Source organism: Myiozetetes cayanensis, unplaced genomic scaffold (genome assembly GCF_022539395.1).
Source record: "Myiozetetes cayanensis isolate MyiCay16 unplaced genomic scaffold, myiCay2020 scf1, whole genome shotgun sequence".
Taxonomy (NCBI): domain Eukaryota; kingdom Metazoa; phylum Chordata; class Aves; order Passeriformes; family Tyrannidae; genus Myiozetetes; species Myiozetetes cayanensis.
Window position 1 is genome coordinate 51,896,407 of NW_026086604.1, and position 24,959 is coordinate 51,921,365.

A 24,959-nucleotide genomic window follows, 5' to 3' on the forward strand; every position below is an offset into this window, starting at 1 on the left:
CATTTCCATAAACAATTTACTTCAAATAACTTGAGCAAAGGCTCTGATCTTTCAGACTTTGTCCTCCTACTGCTTTCTATTATGTTGCAACATACAGATGGAATCAATCAGTAATTATCTCCTTAACGTGCCCTCTGACTTGTAAGCCTTAGAAGAGTTCTAGTCCAGCAGAAAAGCTTGGTTCATTTTCCTTCCCCACTTAAACCCCCAACCACACTTCCCTATCTTCTGCTGGGATGGGGAGATGGGTCCTTAATTTTTGAACACCTGAATTCTCCCACTAATGAATCCTTAGCACACAGCAGACAACCAGAAGCAGCAAACCAATATGAAACTCTGACAACCTTTGGGTTTGGCTGCTGTTTTTGGCATTTTTGAGCACAACCCTGTTACCTCTAATTTAAGAAAGTTTTGCACTGGTCTGAATTCTATACCAAGAAATTAGCAAAAAAAAAAAAAAAGGGTAAGCTTTGTTCAGAAAAGTACTGTTTTTATTGACTCAAACTGTATTTACACGACACATTCATATGTTCAATATTTTACAGAACTCTGTAAAAAACTGACTAGTAAAACTGCAGGAGCCAAACTGAGTTTAATTTAGGACACTGAACCATGAATACATTTTAAGATCTTTAAGCAACTGTCCAGTTTCAGTGTCAACTTACATGGCAGTTCTCAGTAGATAAACTCTTTCTAAAATCAAAATGAGGTGAGGGGGAAAGAGTCAGATAGTTTTGCAAAGCTAGTACTTTGTAAGACCAGACTTTCACATTCAATAATGCATTTTGTATGATTCTGTTATATTTTTTTTGAAACAGGTCACATACAGGTATAGTTTAGATAAATAATCAAAAAACCCTTTGATTTTTGTAATCTTACATACATTTTAAAAAAAAGAGAGACCAGTGCCACAAAGTTTGTGCATGAATCCGAACTGTTTCAAAGTTTGAGAGGCTCAGTTCTGGCATTCTGTTGCAGCTCAAATCCAATGTATGCTTCTTCAGCTGGCAAATGAAAGATGATCACCTTTTACCAGTGAACTGATGATCTTGCATACGTACATCGAAGCAGAACATCTTTATCACAAGAGATCACTCTTCCACTCATTCATAATACAGTTTGGTTGAATAAATATTTCTTTGTTTTGAACAAACTAGGTGAGTTTGTTTCTCTTCCAGAGTGCAAATCAACATCAGCACACATCTCACAGTTAAAATGGCGTCCCTCCTCTGATCTGCCTAGCAACCTGTTCATCTGTTGCCTCCTCTTTCTCTTTTTCACGCTCTTTGTTCCAGTCTTTAAGGCCTTCTGGTAGTGAAGTATCCTCGTCCAAACTGCCCGTACCTTCAACAAATTCTTCGTAAGTAGACTTTTCTGCAAATGGTCTTGGGCCAAGCAAGTCTACCATGTCGCTTTTATCGAGCACTTCCTTCTCCAGTAGTCGCAGGGCAACCTGGGATAACAACAACTTACATCAGACAGAAGAATCACAGAACATGCTGAGTTGGAAGGGACCCACAATGATCATCGTGTCCAACCCCAGGACCATCCTCAAGAGTCACACCATGTGCCTGAGAGTATTATCCAAACACTTCTTGAACTCTGTCAGGCTTGGTGCCGTGACCCTGCTGGGGAGCCTGTTCCAGTGCCCAACTACCCTCTGGGTAAAGAATCTCTTTTGAATATCCAGCCTAAACCTCCCCTGACAGAGCTTCAGGCCATTCCCTCAGGTCCTGTCACTGGTCACCACAGAGAAGTGATCAGTATCTGCCCTTATTCTTCCTCTCAAAGTTGTAGACTGCAATGAGGTCTCCCCTCTGTCTCCTCTTCTCCAAGCAGGACAGACCAAGGGACCTCAAATACCTAAGCTGACTGTCCTATTTGGAAGAATTTAGGGCAGTTTGGGACCAAATTTGGCACTGATTAATTTTGATAGAAAAACCAGGTTGTTCAGAGTTCACCAAATATGACATTTTTTTCCCCCCATGAGCATTTAGGTAGCTAAAATACCTTTTTTTAAAATCTTATTTTGACAAATCTGAAAAGCGCCCTCCCTATGGGCCACAGTTGCTGCTATTGTTGCTTCAGAACAATTGTTGCCGCTGCCAAAAGGCTCCTGATGCAAGACATTAAGCTATAGACCAAAACAAGCCTTCCCTTCTGATCAACCAGGACAGTTCAATCGGGCTGCTGTTATGTACAAGCTAAAGAGCACCATAAAATACCAATGTGCACAATACTCTGCCAGGGTAGTTTTCAATGTTCTTGGATCAGCAAGTCCATTGTTCAGCACAAACCATGTTCAGTGATCTTTTTTGGGGATGGTGACCTACTACACCACCATTTACAGAACCCATATAAACTCATCTTCTTGTCAGTAAGTCTTTCATATTTGTCTAGCGCATCTACTAAACCCTTCTTTAGTAGACAGACTCTTTCCTCCAACTTTCCAAATGAATACTGACCACATAAATGGTGTTTGTGAGAAGCTCAGAGGTGTTTCAACACAAATGGAGGTTTCTATTTGCCTGTGTCTTGTGGCACACTCTCACGATTACATTGATTGGTTTTTGAGCAAACTTCCTCATATACTTTCATAGTCACTATTTTAAATCCGACTCGGATCAATTCAGGTTTTGGCTTACTAGCTGGAACCCAGTGGCTAAAAATACTGTAATGCTCACCTTCTCCACTTCTGCTTTCTTCTCAGTAAGGAGATTTAATGTTCTTTCATATGCAATGTTAATTAGTGACCGCACCTCTTCATCTATCAACCTGGCAGTTGCCTCGCTGTAAGGTTTCTCTAATACCATGTCTCCTTGGCGAGGGAGGTCAAAGGAAATCTGCCCTACTTTTTCATTCATACCAAACTGAACAATCTGAAGAAAAAAAAAGAAAAAAAAAATCAAACAAACAAAGTGGAGACAGTAAGATTTCAGGGTATATTGATGTAAAATATGGTGAATAAAACTGAAAGGACAAAGTCTTTCTGGTATGACCCAATCCTCTAAAACCAACCCTTCTCTGAAAACTCAAGTCTACCTAAGTTAATGTACCTTACTTGTCTTTTACTTATTTCTTTTTATTGATTAAATTGAAAGACACAAATATCACCATTTCAAGGTGGTTACTAGTGGCATACAAAGTGCTTTGCTGTTTACATACTAAGATACTACACTAGAAACACTTCAGCCTTCATTAATCAGTAAAACTCTTTTTTCTTTTACCAGAAGTATAAGCATTATTCAAATTGAAAATACTTCTGAAGTTTAGCATATTCCACTCACTCATAAAGATCAGTTGACTTAAGTACTAAAGTAGAGGGTCTTTAAGCTTTTGTCCTATCATGTACAAAAGTCATATGCTGTATTTTATCCCAAGACACTCCTCTACAAAGGGGAAAATGACTCTTATCTTGCTTGACTCATTACTGAATATTGACTTGTTCAGTTGCCAAATAGGGATGTTTTAAATTGCATTTTGCTCCAGCAAAGGCAGAAGCAAGTTCAAACTGCTATTTATTTATTCACTCCATGGCTGCTATCAATTTGATGGTTACTAAAGCAGCACTTCTCAGCCTAGCAAGATCAATATAGGTATGATAAAGAACATTCAGAATTCAAAGAGATCTTAATCTGCGTCCTTAAGAGAAGTTCAATACTTTTTTTTTATGTTAACATGAACAAAAGTCTACACTTAAACTTTTTTTTTTATTTAAAAAAATTTTTCAATTTCAATAAAATTGAACAAGAGTCACTGAAGATCCCATAAAATTAACAGGACATCAGTGCACATTTACTTCCAGAACTGGGGTAACAAGCAGCCAGAGACCAGGAAGCAGGTGGGATTTGGAGGTTGGGGATAAGTGTGCAAGGGAAGAGAAGCATACTCCAAAATGTCAATTGCTCACCTTGTGAGTGTCTTACAAGATAACATCTTTTGTGCTGATGCAGGAAATGTAATAATGCAGCCGTGTGTAGCACACAGCTACACTTAGGTGAGTCACTGCATTGATAAGATTTCAAATTACTCATCTACATTAGTTAGTATGATACAAACACAAACTGATGTCTTAACTTCCATAGCCTTAACTGACAGCAAACAGTGCTTTAATACAAGGTTTTCTGGATTTTAAGTGTCAAACTGGGCAATTGTAAAACATAGGATGAAATGATAAAATCTGAGCACTAAACTCCATTTTAAAAGTATATAATTTCCACCTGTATTTGAATCCAACTGCAACCTGTATGTGCCTGTGGGCAGATGTAGGACAATAATCAAAGCCTAATGCATGGACTGCTGTGGTAAGACTGAAATAAAATACTTCAGTCCTCAGCCTAATGTTTATTCATCTAATATTTTCTGAAACTAGGCTTTTGAGGGACATACCTGATCAAATTATATCATATCAAAATATTACTGGTAGGTAGTAAATAAAGAAAACAGTACAGCAAAAAAAAAAAAGTCTTACTTAAGCCCATACCTGAGCATATGCACTCTGGGTCACCTTCTTCAAGTCGTCCTGGGCACCAGTTGTTATTCTTCCAAAGAAGATTTGCTCAGATACACGTCCTCCCAGAGTCATGCACATTCTGTCAAGTAGCTGCTCTTTGGTATAAAGATACTGTTCTTTGGGTAAATACTGAGCGTAACCCAGTCCTTTACCACGTGGGATAATAGATACCTACAATCAAAATTAACAGACTGCTAGAACTAAACAGTGTTAGAAAACGTAAAGCATTCTTCAGTTGGGCTTGATTTTTCGTACCACAGCCTACACCATACTCACCCTGGAGGTTTAATTCAGACATTATTTCCATTTACAGTTTTGCCCCCATTGTGTTTTATCCTTAAAAGCCCTGGCTAGCTCTAAACTGGGATAACAACTACTAGAATATCTGGAAAAGAAAGGTAAGACCACTGTAATATCTTTTCTAAAAAGTGCATGGGATTTTAAAAATACTTTAATTAAAATACACCATTCCTTGAGAGTTACATATTGGGCACTGCATATTATGTATCAGACAGAACAGAACAGCATTTCTCCATCTCTAGCATTCTGAACAGCTGAAGGAATTTCCACACTGAATAATGCTTTTCCTTCCAGCAGTAAATTGTACAAGATTAATTTTAAGCTTCAGATGAGATTTAAAACCCAGCTACGCAAAACTATGAATGTTAAAGCAAGTTTGGGAGATTGGGGTGATTTTTCCTTTATGTTCAATTTGTCAAGCTGTGCATCCAAAAACAAACCCCAAAATAAAACTAAAATCCAGCCTTCAAATGATAATTTTTGTAGTTATATTCCTGAAGTATACCTATGTAACCTGGTAAGACTAACTTAAACCCACTGATCTAGAGTGAAAGCCTTAGAGAAAAAGCATCTCTAAGGCAGGCAGATCCTCCTCATGGGAGGTTCCTCCTCATGGGAGGATCAGGTCTCTCACTTTCCAAGGACATTTATACTACATATTGTGTAACAGCCAAGTCAGAAAACAGTTAAGAAAGTTAAAAGAAATGAACCAAAAAAAGTATACCCTAGAACTGACACACGATACCTTTTGTGAGACCATATATTTTAATACCCTCTCAACATTAGGGGAAAAAAAAACCCTACAAAAGAAAAAGAAAAGTCTGTGCTACCGGTTCAAATTACTTTCCTTACCTTTAAGAGTGGGTCAGCATGTTCCAAAAACCACCCTGCAACTGCATGCCCTGCCTCGTGATATGCCACTGTCTTTTTCTCTTCTGGTTGGAGTACTTGAGTTTTCTTTTCCAAACCTTTATAAAATAAATTTGATTAATAGTTTCAGACACACCTTTCTCCTCTGAAATTCTTTACCTCATTTAGAAAGATGGTGAACAATAATTAGAGACCATGTATACGATATACTGAAAAAAATTTAAAAAAATCCCACCCCAAACTCGCAAGGTTTAGAAATTTACATCTTCCAGGTTTCACTGTAACATTGTCCCTGATTAGACTTTCTAGTTTCAAAGTAAGTTCTTAAGAATATTCAAACATTTAAATAAAACATTTGCACTTAAAAAATCAAGTAGTTTTCTAGACTATTTCAGGATAGCAGCAGTTAAAAGCATCCCTAAATCCAAACAGCTTTTTCTCTTGCCATTTTGAAGAAATTAGAAAAGTGTCCTGATGAAATTTCTCTTTGTACTCCTTCCTCTATACAGGATACTTTTTTTGATTCACCTACCTCCAATAACTCTTTCAATTGCTTGCTCAAAATGCTTTTGGTTTATAGCATCTGAGAGATGTCTTGCAGCAATTAAAGCAGCTTCATTACAAACATTAGCAATGTCAGCACCTAAAAGCAGAGAAAGCATGAATTACTGATAATTTTCAACAATTTTCTCTGAGTTTAGCATAAAAGATAACCTTTCCTATAACTGGTTTGCCATAAATTCTGACAGAGCTTGAAAAATAAACATAATGTCCTCTGAAACAGCTTAATTATTCAAGAGATATTTAAATACACATACTATGGTTATAAGCTTTAGGATTTTTCTCACAGGTAGACAGCCAGAAAATAGAGTTCATTACCAGCAGAGTACTTGTTTGATATATTCTACCTTCATTTTCTGTCTGCAAAAGACTATACTTAAACTAGCATATATTTAGCTGCATAAATTTCCTACATATGAATTCAGGATAGCTCAGCTATTGGCATATCTCTAGAGGATATACCTTCACATTAGTGGTTTCAGGCCAGCCCCTTGTTAACACTATTTACAGTAACGTTACTGAGATAACTTAGTTTCAACATCATCACTGCCAGAAACACTGACAATCAAATCTCAGAAAGCCAGTTTTATATAGACCAGGAAAACAGTGAAAAATTCAACTAGTGGTCAACTCAAATTTTAAATTGATTACATTACAAGCCAGTACTAAAAGTCCTCACACCCATTCCTAACTCAACACAAGGTTACAGTACGTTTGCAGGGAGCAGTTTTTACATCCAGAAACAGAAACTGCCTTACAGAATATGCACACAAATTCCACAAAAACAGCTCTTCTCTACACTTTTCAAGAATGCAACAAACAAATCAAAGGACAAACAAAGGAAGAACACACATGAGTGACAGCAGTGAGAAACCTCTCGACTGCTTTTACTGAAGACAGAAGAAACTGCATGAGGTAAATCACCCTGATTGAAGCAGAAAAACTTAAGACCCTCAGAAATCTCCTTCTTGCTCAAACAGGCAAAAAAAATTTCACACTGTACCAGTAAATGCAATGAAATAGAATGCCATCCAGAAGATCAGGTGAAAGAAACCCAGAAGTAGTAGGGAAATAAAATATCTACAGACTAACTGGTAAATTGAGAATAATAGCAACATTAGGAGCTACTTACCAGAAAACCCAGGTGTTAGTGATGCGAGCTTTCTTGCTAGGTTATCTTTATTTAAGATACTGTCTAACTTCAGAGGTCTGAGGTGAACTTTGAAAATGGATGCTCTTCCTTTTATATCTGGGGGCCCTTTAAGATAAAAGACATATGACTTTACTTTTCACATATATATATTCAAATTGAATGTGTGCAAGGAAGTTACTTATATAAAAAGCTGCAGTGACTTCAGTGGTATTCCACAAACACAGAAGGATACAGCCATGCAGCTAAAACTTACCAATGTAAATCTGCCTGTCAAAGCGTCCTGGTCTCATTAGAGCAGGGTCTAAAATATCTGGCCTGTTAGTACCTGCCAAAATTACTACATTTGTGGTTGTATTAAATCCTGTTGAAGAAATGTAATAGAGAGAAAAATCTGTGTAAATATAATTTCCATGAGTAAAAAAACCACAAACAAACCAGTAATATAAAGACTATCCACTTTACAGGGTCATGTAAGAAGTTTGAACAAATGGTCTTAGAGCTGAAAATATATCTATTTATTGCAGCATTGTCTCGCTTTTCATAACAAGCAAGAAAATGGCCTTGGGCTCTGCTTTGTGAAGTACTATATCAAATCCTGCTTTATCTTCAAAATACAATAATAGATTAACTGCTCAGGAAATTGCAGAACCAGCATGGCTAGCTGTGTTTTTTCACAGACAGACTGACCTCATGAGAAGAATTTTTTGGCCTGTTCAACTATGACAAAGAGTTAGAAGATGCAGAACAAGGGTTCTTTTTTTTTTTTTCTGAATGAATTTTAGTAAAACACCAGGCTGCAGCAAGATGAATCACCATTCTTCATTTTAGGAAGCAAGGAAACAGAGACAATTTGGATTTAGGCTAGAATCCAAATCTTGGTTAACAGGTCTGAACAAGCATATTAGTTCTTGCCCATATACCTGTTGTTATAATGTAATATTAGACATTAAATACTTACCATCCATTTCTACCAAAAGCTGATTGAGTGTGTTCTCTTGTTCACTTTGTCCCCCAAAGTTGCCCCTTCCTCTCTTTCTTCCTACAGCATCTATTTCATCAATGAAGAGAATGCACGGGGCATTTTTACGAGCCAGAGCAAATAAGTCTCTAACCTTAATAGAAGAACAGAGCGTGCATCAGATTGATTTGTAACAATTTCGAGCTGGGGCGTTGGTAGGAAGAGAAGAGGCACATCAGTAACAGGATCCTTATAATCCAGTACCATTCCCAAGACTCCAGCCAGCAACCAAGGCAATGATAAGTTACACTGTAGCTGCTGCTCAGCAGGAATCACTAATGTGAAGGCCCACTGGCTGCCGATCCTTTCCCAGTCCATAAACTGAGAACATCAATCAACTTAGAAGTCTTAAAAAATGACTTCTCCTGCATAACTGAAATACATCTTCGGCAATAAAAGCCTCCAAACTTCAGAGATTTAAAGTAAGATTTCTCTTTTAAGCTCTTCTTTAACTCACAGTGTTACAAACAGGACAGGAATGCTATCACACAGTCATTGTTTATACAGAGGAAATAAAGTCTTGTTTCTGTACTTGGAACAGGGTGATGCAGCTCCTACGTGTAGCTCTAACTGAGGGCTTACTTACAACCCATTACCACTGTACTTTAACAACATGCTTTTATAAATATTGACTTTTAGCCCTCTTGCCTCTCCCCTACGTGGGCTAAAAAAAAAAACTTAATTCACCTCCAAATGTCTATTTGGAAGTTAAATTTATTTCTAGAAATACTGGAAAAAATGGGCGAGACATGAGTAAATAGCTGAAAATTTTTTGTAGACTTTCAGATTCTAAGTAAGATATTACCTATCAAATTCTACTGCTGTAGTTTCAGCATAATGGGACTGACTTTTAGATGCAAGATGCAATGCTGCTCTGCTTGCAAATATATCAGAAGGACTTAATTAAAACCAGTTCAGTGAGTCATCAGATCAACAACTGAGGAATCAAACTGGAGCAAACAGGAAACGAAAAATTATGGAAGAATTTTGACCTGATTGAGAATTATATGTACCTCAGAGCTTTACTACTTTATACATTAGTGAGGCAATTAGAGAAGGCTTCTCTGATGAGAAACAATGTACAGCAGATTTAAGAGATGCAAATTTTAGACAGTACACTCTACTATGTCAAGTCAATCAGATTTTTTGAAAAAAGTACAATGAAGGAACATGATAAACCAGGAAAAAGTGTTAGATGCTCAAAGTGAACTATCTTCTCATTGGAAAGAGATGGAAATCCAGAAATACACAACTATTTTTCAGAAGGAACAGAACTACAAGTTTCCATAATGCATACACACTAAAAAAACCTCAAAGGAACCAAGGCTGTGTAAGCAGTTTTAATTCTAGCACATCCCAATTTAAAAATGATCAATTAATAGGAACTGAAACTAAAATACTTTCTCGTGTTGTCTTCCACAGGTATCAGAAATCATCAACTGTGTTGAAACCTCAATTCACAGCCAAAGTTGTGCCAAATGATTTCACTGGGGAGTAAAGCTGATAATCATCTGCACAGACCAGTACAAAAGTTTAAGTCACTTTGCTTTGGGACATATCAGTTATGTATTTACAACTAAGGTCAGTGTAGTCTGAGTATCACTATCATTTTAGGATACCTAATATTTTCCCAAATTTTTATTATGGTAAAATATTATCAGTAACTTGTTTATACCATTTAACATGTTTTTAATGAGCTACTTTAAGAGAGCTAAAGCAAGAGTGCACAAAAAGTATTAGACAGATATATTTTGTTATTTAAATCACCTGATCTCCAGAAATCCATCATTAATTCCATGACTCTTGGACTCCTATTTCAACCAGAAATTTTAGGTGTGTTCTAGACAACTCTTTATAGCTAAGAGTTGGAAACTACAAAGAGAATGAAGCCCTTCAAAGAAACAGGAATGATTGAGAGCAGGAGGAGGCATTCCCATAGCAGTAGCTAAATGAGCTACGTATTTCTGACCCAGCTAGTAAGTTTACTTCAGAGCAGAGCTTGCAGAGTTCTGTTCTGTGTTCTTACGCTTCTGAGAAGACCTAAATCCTTAATGGCCTGCAACCAGATACCAAACTGCATTAGTTCCTTTTATGAAAGGTATTTCTATGATTGTTGTGTTTAGACAAGCATCTGGCATCACTTGTAAGTACTCTACATAGAAGAAAGAACTTCAGCTGTAATCAAACAGTTTGTCTCCCAAACTTGACAACATCCTTTCAACAACCACTACCGAAAGAAAAGAGCAAGGCCAAAGACTTACTCGAGCTGGACCCACACCAACAAACATCTCCAAGAACTCTGAGCCATTGACTGTGATAAATGGTACATTAGCTTCTCCAGCTGTAGCTTTAGCTAGAAGTGTTTTCCCAGTACCTGGAGGACCTGTCAGAATTGCCCCCTGCAAGAGAAATGGGTGTGTTTTCCTCATGAACAAAACAACCTTAAGCCTATGAAACATCTTTCTTAAAATCTACATGTTACAATGTCGAGTCCACTTTTCTTCCACCACAGTCAAAATTATGCAAGGAAATAAACTGAAGATTAATACCTCATTTAAAAAGCAAAAGAAAAGAAACAGATGCAATATTGCCAGCCCTAGATTTACAGGAACAGAGTTTTCTTTGACTGACATACTAACAAAAAAAAAAATAAAGTTTGTCATCAGGTGGGCTCCCATGCCAGCAGAGCCGAAAGGCAATTCTGTAACAATATATGCAAGAATGATGCTACACATGTATGTGACATATCATTTCTGATTCATGTGAACAGATAAAGTATTCCACAAGACAAGTCTGCTGGTATCACAGTTCTGGCACCACTGCTGGCACTTAATGCCTATTTATTTCTTTTCTGACTGTGACAAGAAAGAAGCTGGAAAGCATTGCATATGTAAACAATCCTAGTACAATTTAGAATACCAAGGACTACCGAAACAATAAAGTCTTCATCTGCTAAGTCAACAATCCCTTACCTTTGGAATTTTTGCTCCCAGATCCTCATATTGTTTAGGATTTTTCAGAAAGTTAACAAACTCCATTATCTCTAATTTGGCCTCCTCACAGCCAGCTACATCTTTGAATTTAACGTCTATTTCATCCTTAAGAACTTTGGCTGTGGTTTCACCAACACTGAAAAGTCCTCCCATTCCACGTCCTCCCCGACCTAAGCCTGCGGGACCTCTTCTTAATGTGTACAGCAAAGAACCAATAATCAGGATTGTAGGCAGCAAACTCAGGAGAAATGACCTGTGGAGGAAAAAAACAAAAGAAAAACACATATATCACAAAACTCCATTACTGCATATAACACGTAAAAGATGTTGGTTCCACCATAAACAAACACATTCAGGACCAATACTTGATTAACTGCTAATATTTTTATTTCTGCAGGGTTGTTCACTCTGGAAAGTAAACAAAATAAAATAGAGAACAAACTGTTATATTGATTATTGATTGTTTTTAAACCAAGCACATGAAGTGATATTGATGAGTTTTACAGAGAAAAACTGCATTACCTAATAAACAGAAGTATCTCATTTTTGCAAAGGTAAATTCACAGGACTAGTTATGCAATTGGTTATATTCTCAAAATAAGTTGTATATTAGGTTGCATATAATCAGCGTATGCTACAACTTCAACCAGAAATTTCTCTCTAAAACACATACTTGCTCTTCTTCCCTTACGTCTTTCTCAATTTTTTTTACATTTTCTTCTTCTTTCTATGTCTCCATTTTCCTTTTCAAGGCTACAGAGTTTCTGGGGGCTTCTGATTTGTTGGGGTTTTGTTGTTGGTGTTTTTTATTACTCATTGCCCATTATCTTTCACTGTCTGCCCTCCAGCTTTCTAGCACAGCTCTGTACAAGCCAAAATTCCTAACACAGTCCTCATTATCACAGTGTCTGAGCACTGCACAGATTTTTCTGTGGAAAGGAACAGCTTCCACAAACAGCTCACAAGAGGTTCTATCAACACTAAGCAAAAACAAAATGGGGAAAAGAAGCACAATCGTAAGTGAGCACAGAATTTCTAAGCTTTATGGATAACCCACATTTCTGAGATAAAGAGGAAAAAAAAATCTACGTGAGTGCCACCTCTGGAGCTCTAATGCCGTGCCTGGCTGACTCTCGCCCTAGTACAAGTTACCGGGAGGAAGGGCTTAAGTGAAGAAAGGAGTAATAGTAAACAAACATTTACGTAATAAGGAGCTATATTTAGAGTAGGAGGATATGGATTTCTTCATAGACGAAGTACTGAACAGCTTCTCTTACAGTTAACACTCAAAAATAAACCCAAGCTGATTGTTACTCTGATAATACCACCACCCAGAGAAGCTTAGGGCACGTGTATTACAAACCTACTCTATTGTAAACACAACCATCAGAGACTCTTTTATCAGAGACTCTTTTAAAGTGACTTCTTACCCATCACTCTCTGTTGAGTAGACTACAGGCAATCTGTTCTCCACTTCTATTCCCAGATCTTGCTGCACAGTTTCAAGATTCCGTTCGAAAGTGTCCACACTACCGATATTAAACCAGACGTACTGCGAGGAGAAAAAAAGCAGAGATCACCACAAAGTGCCCTACCTTATTCCAGCTTCATTACAAAGCCAACTTCTAACACATAGACAACAAGTTATCAGACCAGATTCAGACCAAGTTTAAGCTGCCTGGTCAAATGTGTAACTGGTCCAAGAAGCCCACAACAAATCTAAAGCCTACCAACCTGAATACACTGCATTTCATTACTTCTACAGAAATCACAACACCTGATAGTTTTGGGGCACTTCAAACAAACAGAAATCCAGGCATTTTCTCCAGAACAAACAGAAGGGAGCTATACAGTCAGAATAATACAGAGCGCTGAACCTCGAAACACAGCAGTCATACAACTTATTGTTTCACCTGAAGGTCTCAGCCCTTCTGATTAAGAAAAGCAATTCTCTACTTTCAGAGTCCATATTGGCTTTAAAGTATGCTGTCTTCACAGAAAAACAGCATGAAATTTATCATACACCAGAAAAAAAAGAAATCTAGACATTACTTTCAAACAGTGTTGCTCGGTTTTTCAAGAAATCTCCCCTTCTGCACCATGACCTGCCCGATTTTCCCCTACTTACCTTAATATTGAAAAATTAAAAACAGAGTAGTTCTGAGTAGTAAGTGATTGAGAAACTAAGGCAACTGGTGGTATGTGGGCTAAAGAGTAAGTGTACTAATAAGCCACACTGAAACCCACTGATTAAGTAACTACTGCAGATTTCACTTTATCCATGGAGGGACTTGCAGACCTTATTTCAGGAAATCAGGTAAGAAACCTCCACCACCTAGATAACCTGATAACCTTCTCTGATGCTGCTTCTAAATTTTCCACTTTGTGTATCAGATATTTATTTATTTACTTTTAATAGGTCCCTGCCACTGGGTATTATTCTTTGGAGAATTTTTGCCTGCATTAGTTTAACCCTCACTAGGAAAAGAGCTACTAGAAAAGTAACTCCCTGAAATAAGTACTTTGGAGACAAAATTAAACATTTCTCTTTGTTTTCTCAAATAACTGGTTAGAAACAGTCTGGAACAGAAAAGATCGAAAAGTATGCACAGTTAAGTCTGGGATTTTCTTCAGCACATGGAAAACAGCAGCTAAAACTACAGAACCTTCAGCAGTTTCTCACTTTTCCTTGTTTCCATGTCTGTATTAAGAGCATGGTGCTGGAAAGGAACTCGTTGCCATAGTTTCAAGGTATCCATGGCAAAACAACTGGTACAGTGAAGTAAAAACACACAATGTAGTATAATGACACAAAAAGGCAGAAAACAGATTGAGATACTATTTAATGCTCCAGACCAAGCTTTTCATATCAAACTTTACCTAAAAAGATTGCTTTGCTGTTTCTAGTGTCTCATGTATATGTACTAAAAGCGTTTACCCATTCATGAGGAGACTTTCCAGGAACAAAGATGACTCTAACAAAGCGCTTGTTCACCACTTCAAGTCTGTCCACCTGTAGCAGGAAAGAACAAAACTTGTGTGAAGAGCTCACGGTCACTGCACTTCCATCACAGCTAACAACTACAGATACCATAAGCAAATCTTCCTGTTTTCCAGTAAGGAGAATAAAACTAATCTTGTACATCAGGATGGTTCCACAATCTACAGTTTGCCATTAGGAATCATGTATGTAATCAGGAAGAAATGAATACGGGCACATTAGAATTTAGATTGAGAGACTGACCTCACACCTTTTTGTCAAGGAAAAAAACCAGTGCATGCCTCAGCAAAAATCAGTTACAGTGAAATAGTTGAACAATACTTAACTATTTCAGTAGTCACACACCAAAAGCAGTAAGTTATATGACTCCAAACTCCTACAGTAACTTCCAAAACAGACGAAGCTGAACAGAATGAAGGAAGGTTTAACTTTGCTCTTGCAACTGTTTACCCCAGTTTAAAAGACATCCTGTGCTACCATACTAAACACAATTAACATCAGTTAGATAAAGAAGTATTTAGCTGAGGTAACAGACACCATATAAACTAAACCCAAATCCAAAACCATAGCTTTGCACATATATACTATAAAGCTCTTTTTTAGAAGTCTCCTCAAATGGTTAGTTTCTTGAATTTGACAGGAGTCTCTTCAGAAGACAACTAAGACTTTTCCACTTTTTCTTTCCATAAAATAATTGGCTTTAGCATATTTAAAGCATTTAAAATTAGCAATGGTTCTAGAATTTGGGCCTGAGTTGCACACAGGTGAGTAAGATTGTTCCCTGAACTTGCTATGTGTGGCCATTTCTGGTAGAATTAAAGCAAAACATGAGCTAAGAAGTCACTGCAGATGGAACTAACCTGACTTCATGCAACACTACCTGAACATCTTTGTTTTGAAATGCTCATAACACCAGTAGTGTGGTTTCTCCCCACCACTATGGCAACCAAGAGCATTCGATAGCTACATATTTAGTATATCTGAACACCCAGCCTACATCTTACAAAGACAGAAGAAACTTGGTTTTGTGCAACAGCCTACTTTTACAATGCTTTTCTGCAACAGGGCTTCAGGCTTTGTTCACTCTATCAGCTGAACTAATCTTTTTACTGAGCTAAGGGTCCCACTGCTTCACAACAAATGCAATCAGTAAGTTTTTTTTTTCACAAGATGGACACATAATCATCAATTAAGAACAGGACTGACTGTAAGACACAGTCTAGGCAGAAGGGGAGAAGCACACAGAGCAGTTCTGGAGAGATCAGTAAGATGAAGAAAGGTAAGAAACCCCCTGCTTAGCAGTTTACCAAAGTAATGGAGGGGTAGGAAGCATGCTGTTAACAGAAAATCCCAGCTCTGAAACCTAGAGGAAGGAGGAAGCAAGCCAATGCCTTCCTAACCTGTAGGTGAAGCTACAAGCTGGGAGGGAATAGAGCAAAGGACTAGTGGCTCCTGAAGTGGAAAAAGCCTGTGTAAGATGCGATCTCCTGAGCTTCAGGGCATCACCAACCTATTACTCCAAGTGTGGAAAGGTGCCAAGTTCTACAGAGAGGTAGGACACCGATGATAAAATTGATTGCTCCAGCAGTGGTTCCAGGTAAGAAGAAATAAGAGAGCAGAAAACAAAGAGAGGAGGTTATTTTACAACAGTTAGGCTAATTTACTGCCCTTGAAGGGACGCCAATTTACTGTCCTTGAAGGGATTCTTCCAATCCACACCCTCACCTTTCTGTTCACAATGCTGCTTCTCAGATTCCCCAAGGAACTGATTTCAGGCATGAAAGAAGCAGAAAACCTTTTCCTTCAGAGGGACGGACTCATGGAAATGCTTAAGGTTAGGAGTGAGATTCTTCCAAAGGCAGTTGGTATGCCTGCTTAAGCCATTAGGTCAGCTTACCTGTACTACAAAACAATACCCTGAGAGAGTGTGGCTACACTGCCCCTTCAAACCAGCATCCACATGAGCTCCCCAACAAAGAAATTTTGTCCTGAGCTGCATTTCCCTCTCCTCCCTTGAAATTACATCAATCTCCACACATCCATCCAGAACATCAGATCAAGGAACTGATTAAAATAAAAGCTAATTCCTTTCTCCCTCAAAAGCTACTCTTGAGCCAGTTCTCACTCCACAGACACATGAACAAAAGTGTAAGTGGGGAGGCAGAAATGAGCATTTCCAGTACACTTTTTTGCATTGATTCCCCTCACTACTCACCACTCCTTTAGAAAGGTAGTTGTTGACAAAGTCTTTCCAGGTGATTTCTCTCCCAGGGACCCTGAAGAAGAAGTAGTATACAACCATTGTCCAAAAAAAAGAACTTCCCACTACATACATCCGAAACTCCCTGACATCCCATGGAATGTCACCCTAGGAAATGGAGAGGGAAAAAAAAAGTTTTAGAGTCTGTAATACAGTAAGTAGGTAACAAACAAGTTCTAGTGTCTCTTTATGGCTTCTATTCCCTGCCCTCTAAGTTGCCACAGAGAATGTCAAACTATGGTCTACTTTGTTGTATGAACACACTTTAGATACAACTGAGGAATTACAACACCAGTAGAAAATCTTTAAGTGTTTTACAAATAGTAGTTGAACAGTTTTGATCTGTGAAGTTCCATTTTCAGAAAAAAAATTGCCATCTATCCACATGACCTTTATGCCTCCAATCTAAACCAATTACCCTTGCCCTCCAGGACTACATGCAATACTGAAAGAAAAAAAAAAAAAAAAAAAGGGAAAAAACTAACAGGAAAAACCCAAGAAGGGGGAAAAATATTATGTGCCCCAAGTAAAATCAGAAAAATATTTTTATATCCCTGTGTTGCCAGACTCTATCATCAGCTAATGGCAGTAAATTTCAGAAAGAAACTCATATAAGTACTCCATTAAGGTCTGAACAGGTAAGAGCAAACTACATTTAACTAGCATTGTGTGGTCAGAAAGTTTTACAAATTGACATTCTCAAACAAAAAATAAAGCCTTTAAAGGCCTGGGGCTCCTCTATAAGAATACTGACTACTAGCAACCACACTCACATAGTTTGAAATTCCATTAACATTCCTGAACCAGACACAGATGCCTCTGGAGTCATACACAGAACAGTAATTTATCAAAGGCACGAGTAGGGAGCCACCTAAAGGCAGGTGCCATGAAATGCTAGGCACAGGAGGCTTAAGGAAGATTTAGGCAATCAGAATATGACCTTAAAAAGCAAAAAACCTGCAAGGTTATTTCATGGAGATAAGACAGTAACATAAAGATATTTGAAAGTGAAAACCTTCTGTAATCTGGTCCACCAGTTAGTGTCTTCTTTCTTGCCACCTTTTTTTCCACCACTGCCACCTCCTCCACTACTACTCCCACTAGGCTGTCGGGCACTAGCCTGCTTTGTTTCTAACAAAAAAAGAGAAACATAACAAAAAAAAAATCTTTACATCTTATATGAATCTCACACTATTTTTTGTTAATTTTAAAATTAGGGAGTTGTTCTGAAAAATGTACTAATATGCAACACTACAACAATTAGATGATGTGAGAAACAGCATTTTCCACAGAAAAGCAAATAGATAGTCCATCAAGTGGCAGACAGACATCTGTCTCATACAATTATGACCAGAACAGAGGTCTATTAACTGATGGCACTTGGGCACCCAGAACTGAAGAGTTGTTCTGGATCCTCACCCAGAGTGACAATTCTGGCTATTCCATACAACAATACGGGTAATTTAGCTGGAAAAACCTGAGAGTTACACACAAACAGAGTTTCTGAATGCATGGCTAATGTCAACTGATAGGAAACAGTAAAACAAGAATTTAAGGGCAGCATTCCAACTGAAGCATAAGAGAAAATAAATGCTATTCCAGAAGATATTTATTTTGCTTTTGTATCATTTATAATAAAAACATATCAATCAGCACTTTTAAACAAGTCTAGTAAAGAAATGTCCTCCCTGAAAAATAAAGAAAAAGCCCAAAACCCCAAATCACAATTGTTATGCCAAAATCTAATTTAATGAATACACACTCCACAAAGAACTGAAGTCAAGCAGCTTTTTGTACCTTTTGTTTCTGCAGGTGCACCTTTAGTTCCATTAGGTTTCTTCCCATTGGGAAAATATTTTTCAAATCCTATTAAGAAAGAGTTAAGGAGCTCATAATTGCTCTTTATTTCACAATTCTGTCACCACATTTCAGTACTCACAACCTGAATGTATACAACAGCAAAGAAGCTATCAATATATAGACTGCAAAAATAGCTTTGTTCCTGTCTTTTTGTTGAAAGCTCTACCAGGTCTCCAGAAATAAAATTTACTACTGTTGACAAGAAAATATCACATGTATTTAATAACCTAAAGTAAAGCTACTTTTTTAACCAGAGACAGACAAGTTTAGTTCAACAGAAAATTGCATTGCATAGCATGAAGTTAAACAAACCAGTTATTCTTTAATAGCTCCTAAAAATTCCATAAATCAATGTTCCATCTTAAGACTAATGGCTGGTTAGTAGAAGAACTTACATCCCCACAGACAATAAACCTGAACAGCACACAAGTGCAGTCCTCAGCAAGGAATGCAGTCTGCTTCATTTCACTGATCAAAGCTATAATCACCTTTGGGAGGTTGAGAGAAAAGCCTTCTGCAAGCAGCGATTACACTTGCCAAGATAGTACTTCTGTCAGCAGTGACTCCAGGGGTAACTTTTTCACAGAGCTGAAAGATGAAAAAGGAACATAAAGCAACAAAGAAGGTGCCACAGAAACCTTCAAGCTTTCTAGTAGTCTTTAACTGCAGCTAGTCAGAGCATACTTTACAACTGGACCTCTACAAACGCCTTCACTGTAACTGCTGTGGGCCAGAGTGCAAGACAATGGAAAAAGAAGAGTTAATCAAATGAGTAATTTCTACAGCAAATAAATTTTTATTCTCATTGTTAAGAACAGAATTTCATCTTGCATACAAATAAACTCCTCTTTATTAAAAGAGAAAAATGGAGCAGGAAACACTACAAGCTGTGAACATTAAATACACATTGATTCTGTGGGAAATATTTCATAATACCAGCTGAATGACACTTAAGTGCAACACTGTGACTGTACAAGCATGAACCACACAGTACTGAACATGTTTAGTTAAAGAATTGCATATTTTTTCAAATAGTTAAGAACTTTAAACTTCTGAATATGAAAGATCTGCTTGAATCCAAAAGAAAGGGATGTGGCAGACAAGAAATCAACACAGAGGAGGAATTTCAGTTCAAAAAGAAGACTTAAAGCCCTGAGTAGGTAAACATCCAGTTATAAAAACACAACAAACCCAAGCCTTGTTCTAAGGCTAATTGTTTACTGTTATTCATCATTTAAGTATGAACAGAGAAATTTAAAGAAACTTACTAGTTCTTAAGAAACTTTTGGTATCATAAATGACTACTTAAAACCAGAGTAAACTGCAATTTTATCAAAGAGAAATCATACTTGATTTCTTCAAGGACATATTTTAAATAAAATACCAACTTGTCCCCTTCATAAGGTTTCCCAACAATTCTAAGAAACAAAATATTATGCATGCCAAGATTTCCCCACAGACTTTCTTTCTGCCTCCATTCTCTTCCACCCTATAAAGGCACTCAGTATCCTTCTGTTCTTTTTGACTAGAGGCTATTCACCTTAAGAGCCAGAGAAACACAAAAATGCAAGAAACAAACACCACCAACTGAAAAACAGGTCCTGAAAACATGACTCAAAGTATCCTTGCAAGACAGCAAACATCCATCTAGGACTAACACCTATGGGACTACATCCGTAAAGGAAAGCTCAATGTTATAGTCAAGGTACAAGGGTTGTAAACAAAACCGCTTTTTGCATATTAAAGAAACCTGTAGAATGCTAGACTGCATGCTAAAACTGCACTAGGAATACAGATGTACCATTAACTGAATGCTAACCCTCCTGAAGTCTTCTGTCTGGGAGCTTCCCCCTCCACCGGTTATCAAATGTTGAAGTACACGAGACTTATTTCAAGCAGCCACGTAGTTCCACCTGCTGGAACCAAGAGGAATACCAAAACGTTCTTATTGCTTGCTTTTGCTGTAGACTGAGCTAAGAATTCTCGGGCTGCTTGATCACGACGTTAATTTTGTGCCACTGCATGTCTCTGAATAAAATCTGGTACCGAAAATCCAAGAGGAAATTTTACTGATTGTGAAAAGCAGATAGAGTGCAGATAGTCTGGAGAGCACCTCACGTAGAGAACAGCTGCTAGATTCAATACACTATGACCTCCAACACCGGCAATTGCATCTGAGCTCCTGCAAGAGGCTTTAGGACAATGGTAGGCATCCAGGTTCACAATAAAATAAAAACAGCTTGCCACAGACCATCTGTAGTTCAAAGACAGACAGGCAGTGAATGTTGCAGCAACAGATGAAGCTCAAAGAAACATCTAGTAATACTGGCTTTTCTTCTAAGTCAGTCTCCTACAACACCCAAAAACTGGGGAGTTAATTCTTCTGCAGACTCAGAGTACTTTTCATTTGTAAAGAGAAAACTTTACTCCAACTAAAATAAATAAACTGCTCATGTTTAGAAAAAAAGTTTAAGTAAGCCAACCCCAACTGCCTGGCTCAGCTAGACCAGCATGGGTTTACTACAGCATTAAGTTATAGCTTCAGTGAAGGAGAGAGAAGGGTAAGCAAATGGAGCTTTGGGGAAGACCTGAATAACGGGACTGGCTTGTAGCTGGATTGTCTCTGTAGTTCCTAAATTCCATGAATAAATGTGCAGTCACCTGTCAAGTTAATATGCAGAGAGCTGGGCGCTTTGAAGTTGCTGTGTGAGAAAAGGGAACAACAGATTTCATGGCATATTCAGTAAGTCACCTGACTGCCTCCAGAAGAGATGTCTAAGAAGGGACCTCGTTAATGTCTGTTGTAAGTATCTGAGGGGAGGGTGCCAAGAGGATGGAGCCAGGCTCTTCTTGGCAGTGTCAAGCAATAGAACAAGAGGCAACAAGGAACTGATGCACGGGAAGTTCCACTTGATCATGAGTAAGAACTTCTTTACTGTGCGAGTGACTGAGCACTGGAACAGAGCCCAGAGAGGTTCTGGAGTCCCGCTCACTGGAGGTACTCAAGAAACTCTGTAAATCATCACCACAAAAACTGATCCTGATACAGGGCCTGTCTGTGGGTTGTCTGGCAGCGGGAATGCCACAGCAAGCTTAGCTGACGTAAGAATATCCACTGCCTAAACATCAAAGGGAAAGCAAACACAGCACATTTGGACTGGATGCCATTTCAGACTGTCTACTGGGAAACTCTGCCCAGCTTCTCTCAGTCAGAGGTAAAAACTGTCATGGCATATAAAGCAAAAAAACCCCTTTCTATATTTTTCTTATCCATAAACAAGTTCTAAATAAAAGTAAAATTAAGCTAAGAGTCTTAATTATCTAACGGCCACCAAAATATTACGTAAAAGCATACCTGGGGGAGGGAACACAACAAAAACCTGGTAAAGAAATTCAACTTAATGCAAGTTACTTTTTACAAGGGCAGGCAGTGATAGGAAAAGGGGGAATGTTTTTAAACTAAAAGAGTAGAGACTTAGATTAGATGCTAGGAAGAAATTCTTTAATCAGAGGGTGGTGAAGCACTGGAACAGGCTGCTCAGAGAAGCTGTGGATGCCCCATCCCTGAAACTGTTCAAGGCCAGGTTGGATGGGGCTCTGAGCAATCTGGTCTAGGGAGTGGCATCCCTGCCCGGGGCAGAGGGCTTGGGACTAGATGATCTTTAAGGTCCCCTCCAACCCAAGCCTTTCTAAGATCTTATGATTCCAAGTTACTAATTTTTTTAAAAGAAAGATCAATTAAAAGGTAATAGCTTTTATGAAAACGAAGTTCCTTGTTTTGCTGCTAACAAACACAGCCAGATGCCAGTATTAATACAAAGTCGCCTTCCTAAATTCCATTCCAAATAAAAACCCATTACATTTTATTGAGAGAAACAAGAATTAGCTTCCTGTGAGATTATCAGCACTGTTTAGAGTGTTTCATTTATTGCTGTAATGATATTCAGCTCTGACCAAACAAAACTACAAATTCAGCATTAAAACTGAAGCACACATTTGTACTGGGGACTATGTCATTAACACCCTTCTGTGCAGTCCCCTCACAGATACCACTACCCTGGAGATAACCTCCACACCTACAAAGGCCTGACTGTCCGCCACTCTATGGGAAAACAAAGCAACCCTCCCAAGATGCCATTGGAAGATGCAGGAATTAAGCACCTCCCTTTTCCCCGGGCAGCAGCACAGGCCTGTCATTCCTCCAATATGTTAGCCTCTTCTTTTCCAACACAGTGACAACCCAAACAAACCACTCAGAGTCATTAACCTTCAACATTTCAGTCTCTCACACAGCCACAAACCCACCTAACACGAATCATCACCCTGAGAAAGCAATGGAGAAACTTTTGAGTTCGGTGGGACACAGCAGCTGGGAAGTGGGAACCCTTCCCTGAGAAGGCAGGCTGAGAGAGTTGGGGCTGTTCAGCCTGGAAAAGAGGAGGTTGCGTGGAGATCTCATAGCAATATTCCAGTATCTGAAGGGGGCCTACAGGGAGCCTGGAGAAGGGCTCTTCATCAGGAACTGTAGTGACAGGACAAGGAGTAATGGGTACAAACCGAAAAAGGGGAAATTTAGGTTAGATATTAGGAACAAATTCTGTACTGTGAGAGTGGGGAGATACTGGAACAGGTTGCCCAGAGAAGTTGTGGATGCCCCAAACCTGCCAGTATTCAAGGCCATCCTGGATGGGGCTCTGAGCAACCTGGTCTAGTGGGAGATGTCCCTGCCCACTATAGGGAGAGGTTGGAATGAGATGATCTTTAAGGTCCCTTCCAACTCCTAACACTCTGTGATCCTGCGAATACCGGAGGGATGCAGCAGCTCTGGGGTGCCGCCTCGTCTTCCTTCGGCAAGAGGACCCAGGAGCCCGCGGTGCCCCGCGTACCCCCAGCGCCGGGCCGCCTCTCCCCGCTCCAGGGCCGCCCGCTGCCGCCGCCACGGCAACCGCGGCCCTCCCCCTCCTCCCACCCCACACCCCGCGCTCGCTGCTCACCTGCGCCAGGCAGGGCCGCGCGGTGCCCATCAGGCCCCTCCCGCAGAGCAGCTGGAGCGGCGGGCCCGCGGGCAGCCCCCGGCGGCGGCCGCGCCCCGCCAGCAGCAGGTACCGGTGCGCCATGGCCGCCTCCTCACCGCCGGGACGCGCGCCTGACGTCACCGCGCCGCACCGACACTTCCGCCGCGGCCGAAGGGCGCCCCCGAGCCACGCCCCCGCGGGGAGGCCACGCCCTTCAGGGCGGGGCGAGTGATACGTCAGTGTGGATACGCCCGTCGACGTCACCAGCCCGAGCCCCGCCCCCCGGGGCTGGGCCGGCCCTCGGAGCGGAGTCGGTGACAGTGACGGGGGAAAGAGCTCCGAGATCTGGGAGTCCAATCTGTGACCGAACACCACCACGTCAACGAGACTATGGCACTAAGTGCCACGTACAGCCCCTCCTTAAACAACTCCAGGGATAACGGCTCTACCGCCTCCCTGGGCAGCCCATTCCAGTGACCCGCCAGTCCTTCTGTGAAGAAATTCTTTCTTATGTCCAACCTTGACCTCCCCTGGTGCAGCTTGAGGCTATGTCCTCTCATCCTGTCGCTGGTTGACTCGGAGAAGAGACCGATTCCCACCTGGCTACGACCTCCTTCCATGTAGTTGTAGAGTGATACTACCACCTGAGCCTAAACAAGCCCAGCTCCCTCAGCCCCTCCTCATAGGACTTGTGCTCCAGAATCTTCACCAGCTTCGCTGCCCTTGCCCTTCTCTAGACCTGCTTCAGCACCTCGGTGTCCTTCCAGAACTGAGGGACCCAGAACTGAACACAGTATTTGAGGCATAGCCTCACCAATGATGAGCACAGGGGGGCAATCGCTTACCTTGTCCTGCTGGTCACACTATTTCTGATACAGGCCAGGATGCCCTTGGCCTCCCTGGCCACCTGGGCACGCTGCTGGCTCATGCTCAGCTGCTCTCTACCAGCACTCCCAGGTCCTTTTCCAATGGCCCACTTTCCAAACACTCTGCCCCCAGCCTGCAGTTCTGCCTGGGGTTATTGTGGCCAAAGTGTAGGACCCGACACTTGGCCTTGTTGAACCTCGTGCCGTTGGCCTCAGCCCATCTATCCAGCTTGTCCAGATCCTTTTGCTGAGTCAAGGGCAGGGATGACGTGGCAGGGCCCGGCCCGGCCCAGCCCAGCCCAGCTGGCGCCGCTCAGCAAGGCGGGTTCCCCCGCTGCTGGGACCGGTTTACCCTGTGACAGCTTCCTGGTGATGGCAAGTAAAAAAACTTGTGTCCTGTTTTTTCCCTCGCTATGTAGGGCATTTCGTATTGACGTGTTCGCTGTAGAATTACTCTGTGCAAAGTCCTCCAGGTGAACTCGGGTGTTTGGCGTCATCACTGCTGAGGAAACATCCCAGTCGGACCGTTCAGGACACTTTCTGGCGGTC

The 24,959-nt window shown here is 40.1% G+C and overlaps 1 protein-coding gene across 1 annotated transcript; it reads right to left on the reverse strand.

The window, feature by feature from the left end:
• Positions 1 to 469: 469 nt before the first annotated feature.
• AFG3L2 (AFG3 like matrix AAA peptidase subunit 2) lies at positions 470 to 23,682 on the reverse strand. Its single transcript, XM_050306662.1, has 17 exons — positions 23,524 to 23,682; positions 19,018 to 19,117; positions 18,467 to 18,535; positions 17,685 to 17,800; positions 16,625 to 16,777; positions 14,347 to 14,421; positions 12,839 to 12,960; positions 11,388 to 11,661; positions 10,677 to 10,814; positions 8,356 to 8,509; positions 7,651 to 7,758; positions 7,377 to 7,502; positions 6,216 to 6,326; positions 5,666 to 5,781; positions 4,484 to 4,684; positions 2,685 to 2,879; positions 470 to 1,453 (listed from the first exon to the last, which is right to left on the reverse strand). Exons 1-17 carry the CDS (start codon positions 23,644 to 23,646, stop codon positions 1,211 to 1,213), a joined length of 2,424 nt encoding a protein of 807 aa, XP_050162619.1. The 5' UTR covers positions 23,647 to 23,682; the 3' UTR covers positions 470 to 1,210.
• Between the last annotated feature and the right edge of the window lie 1,277 nt (positions 23,683 to 24,959).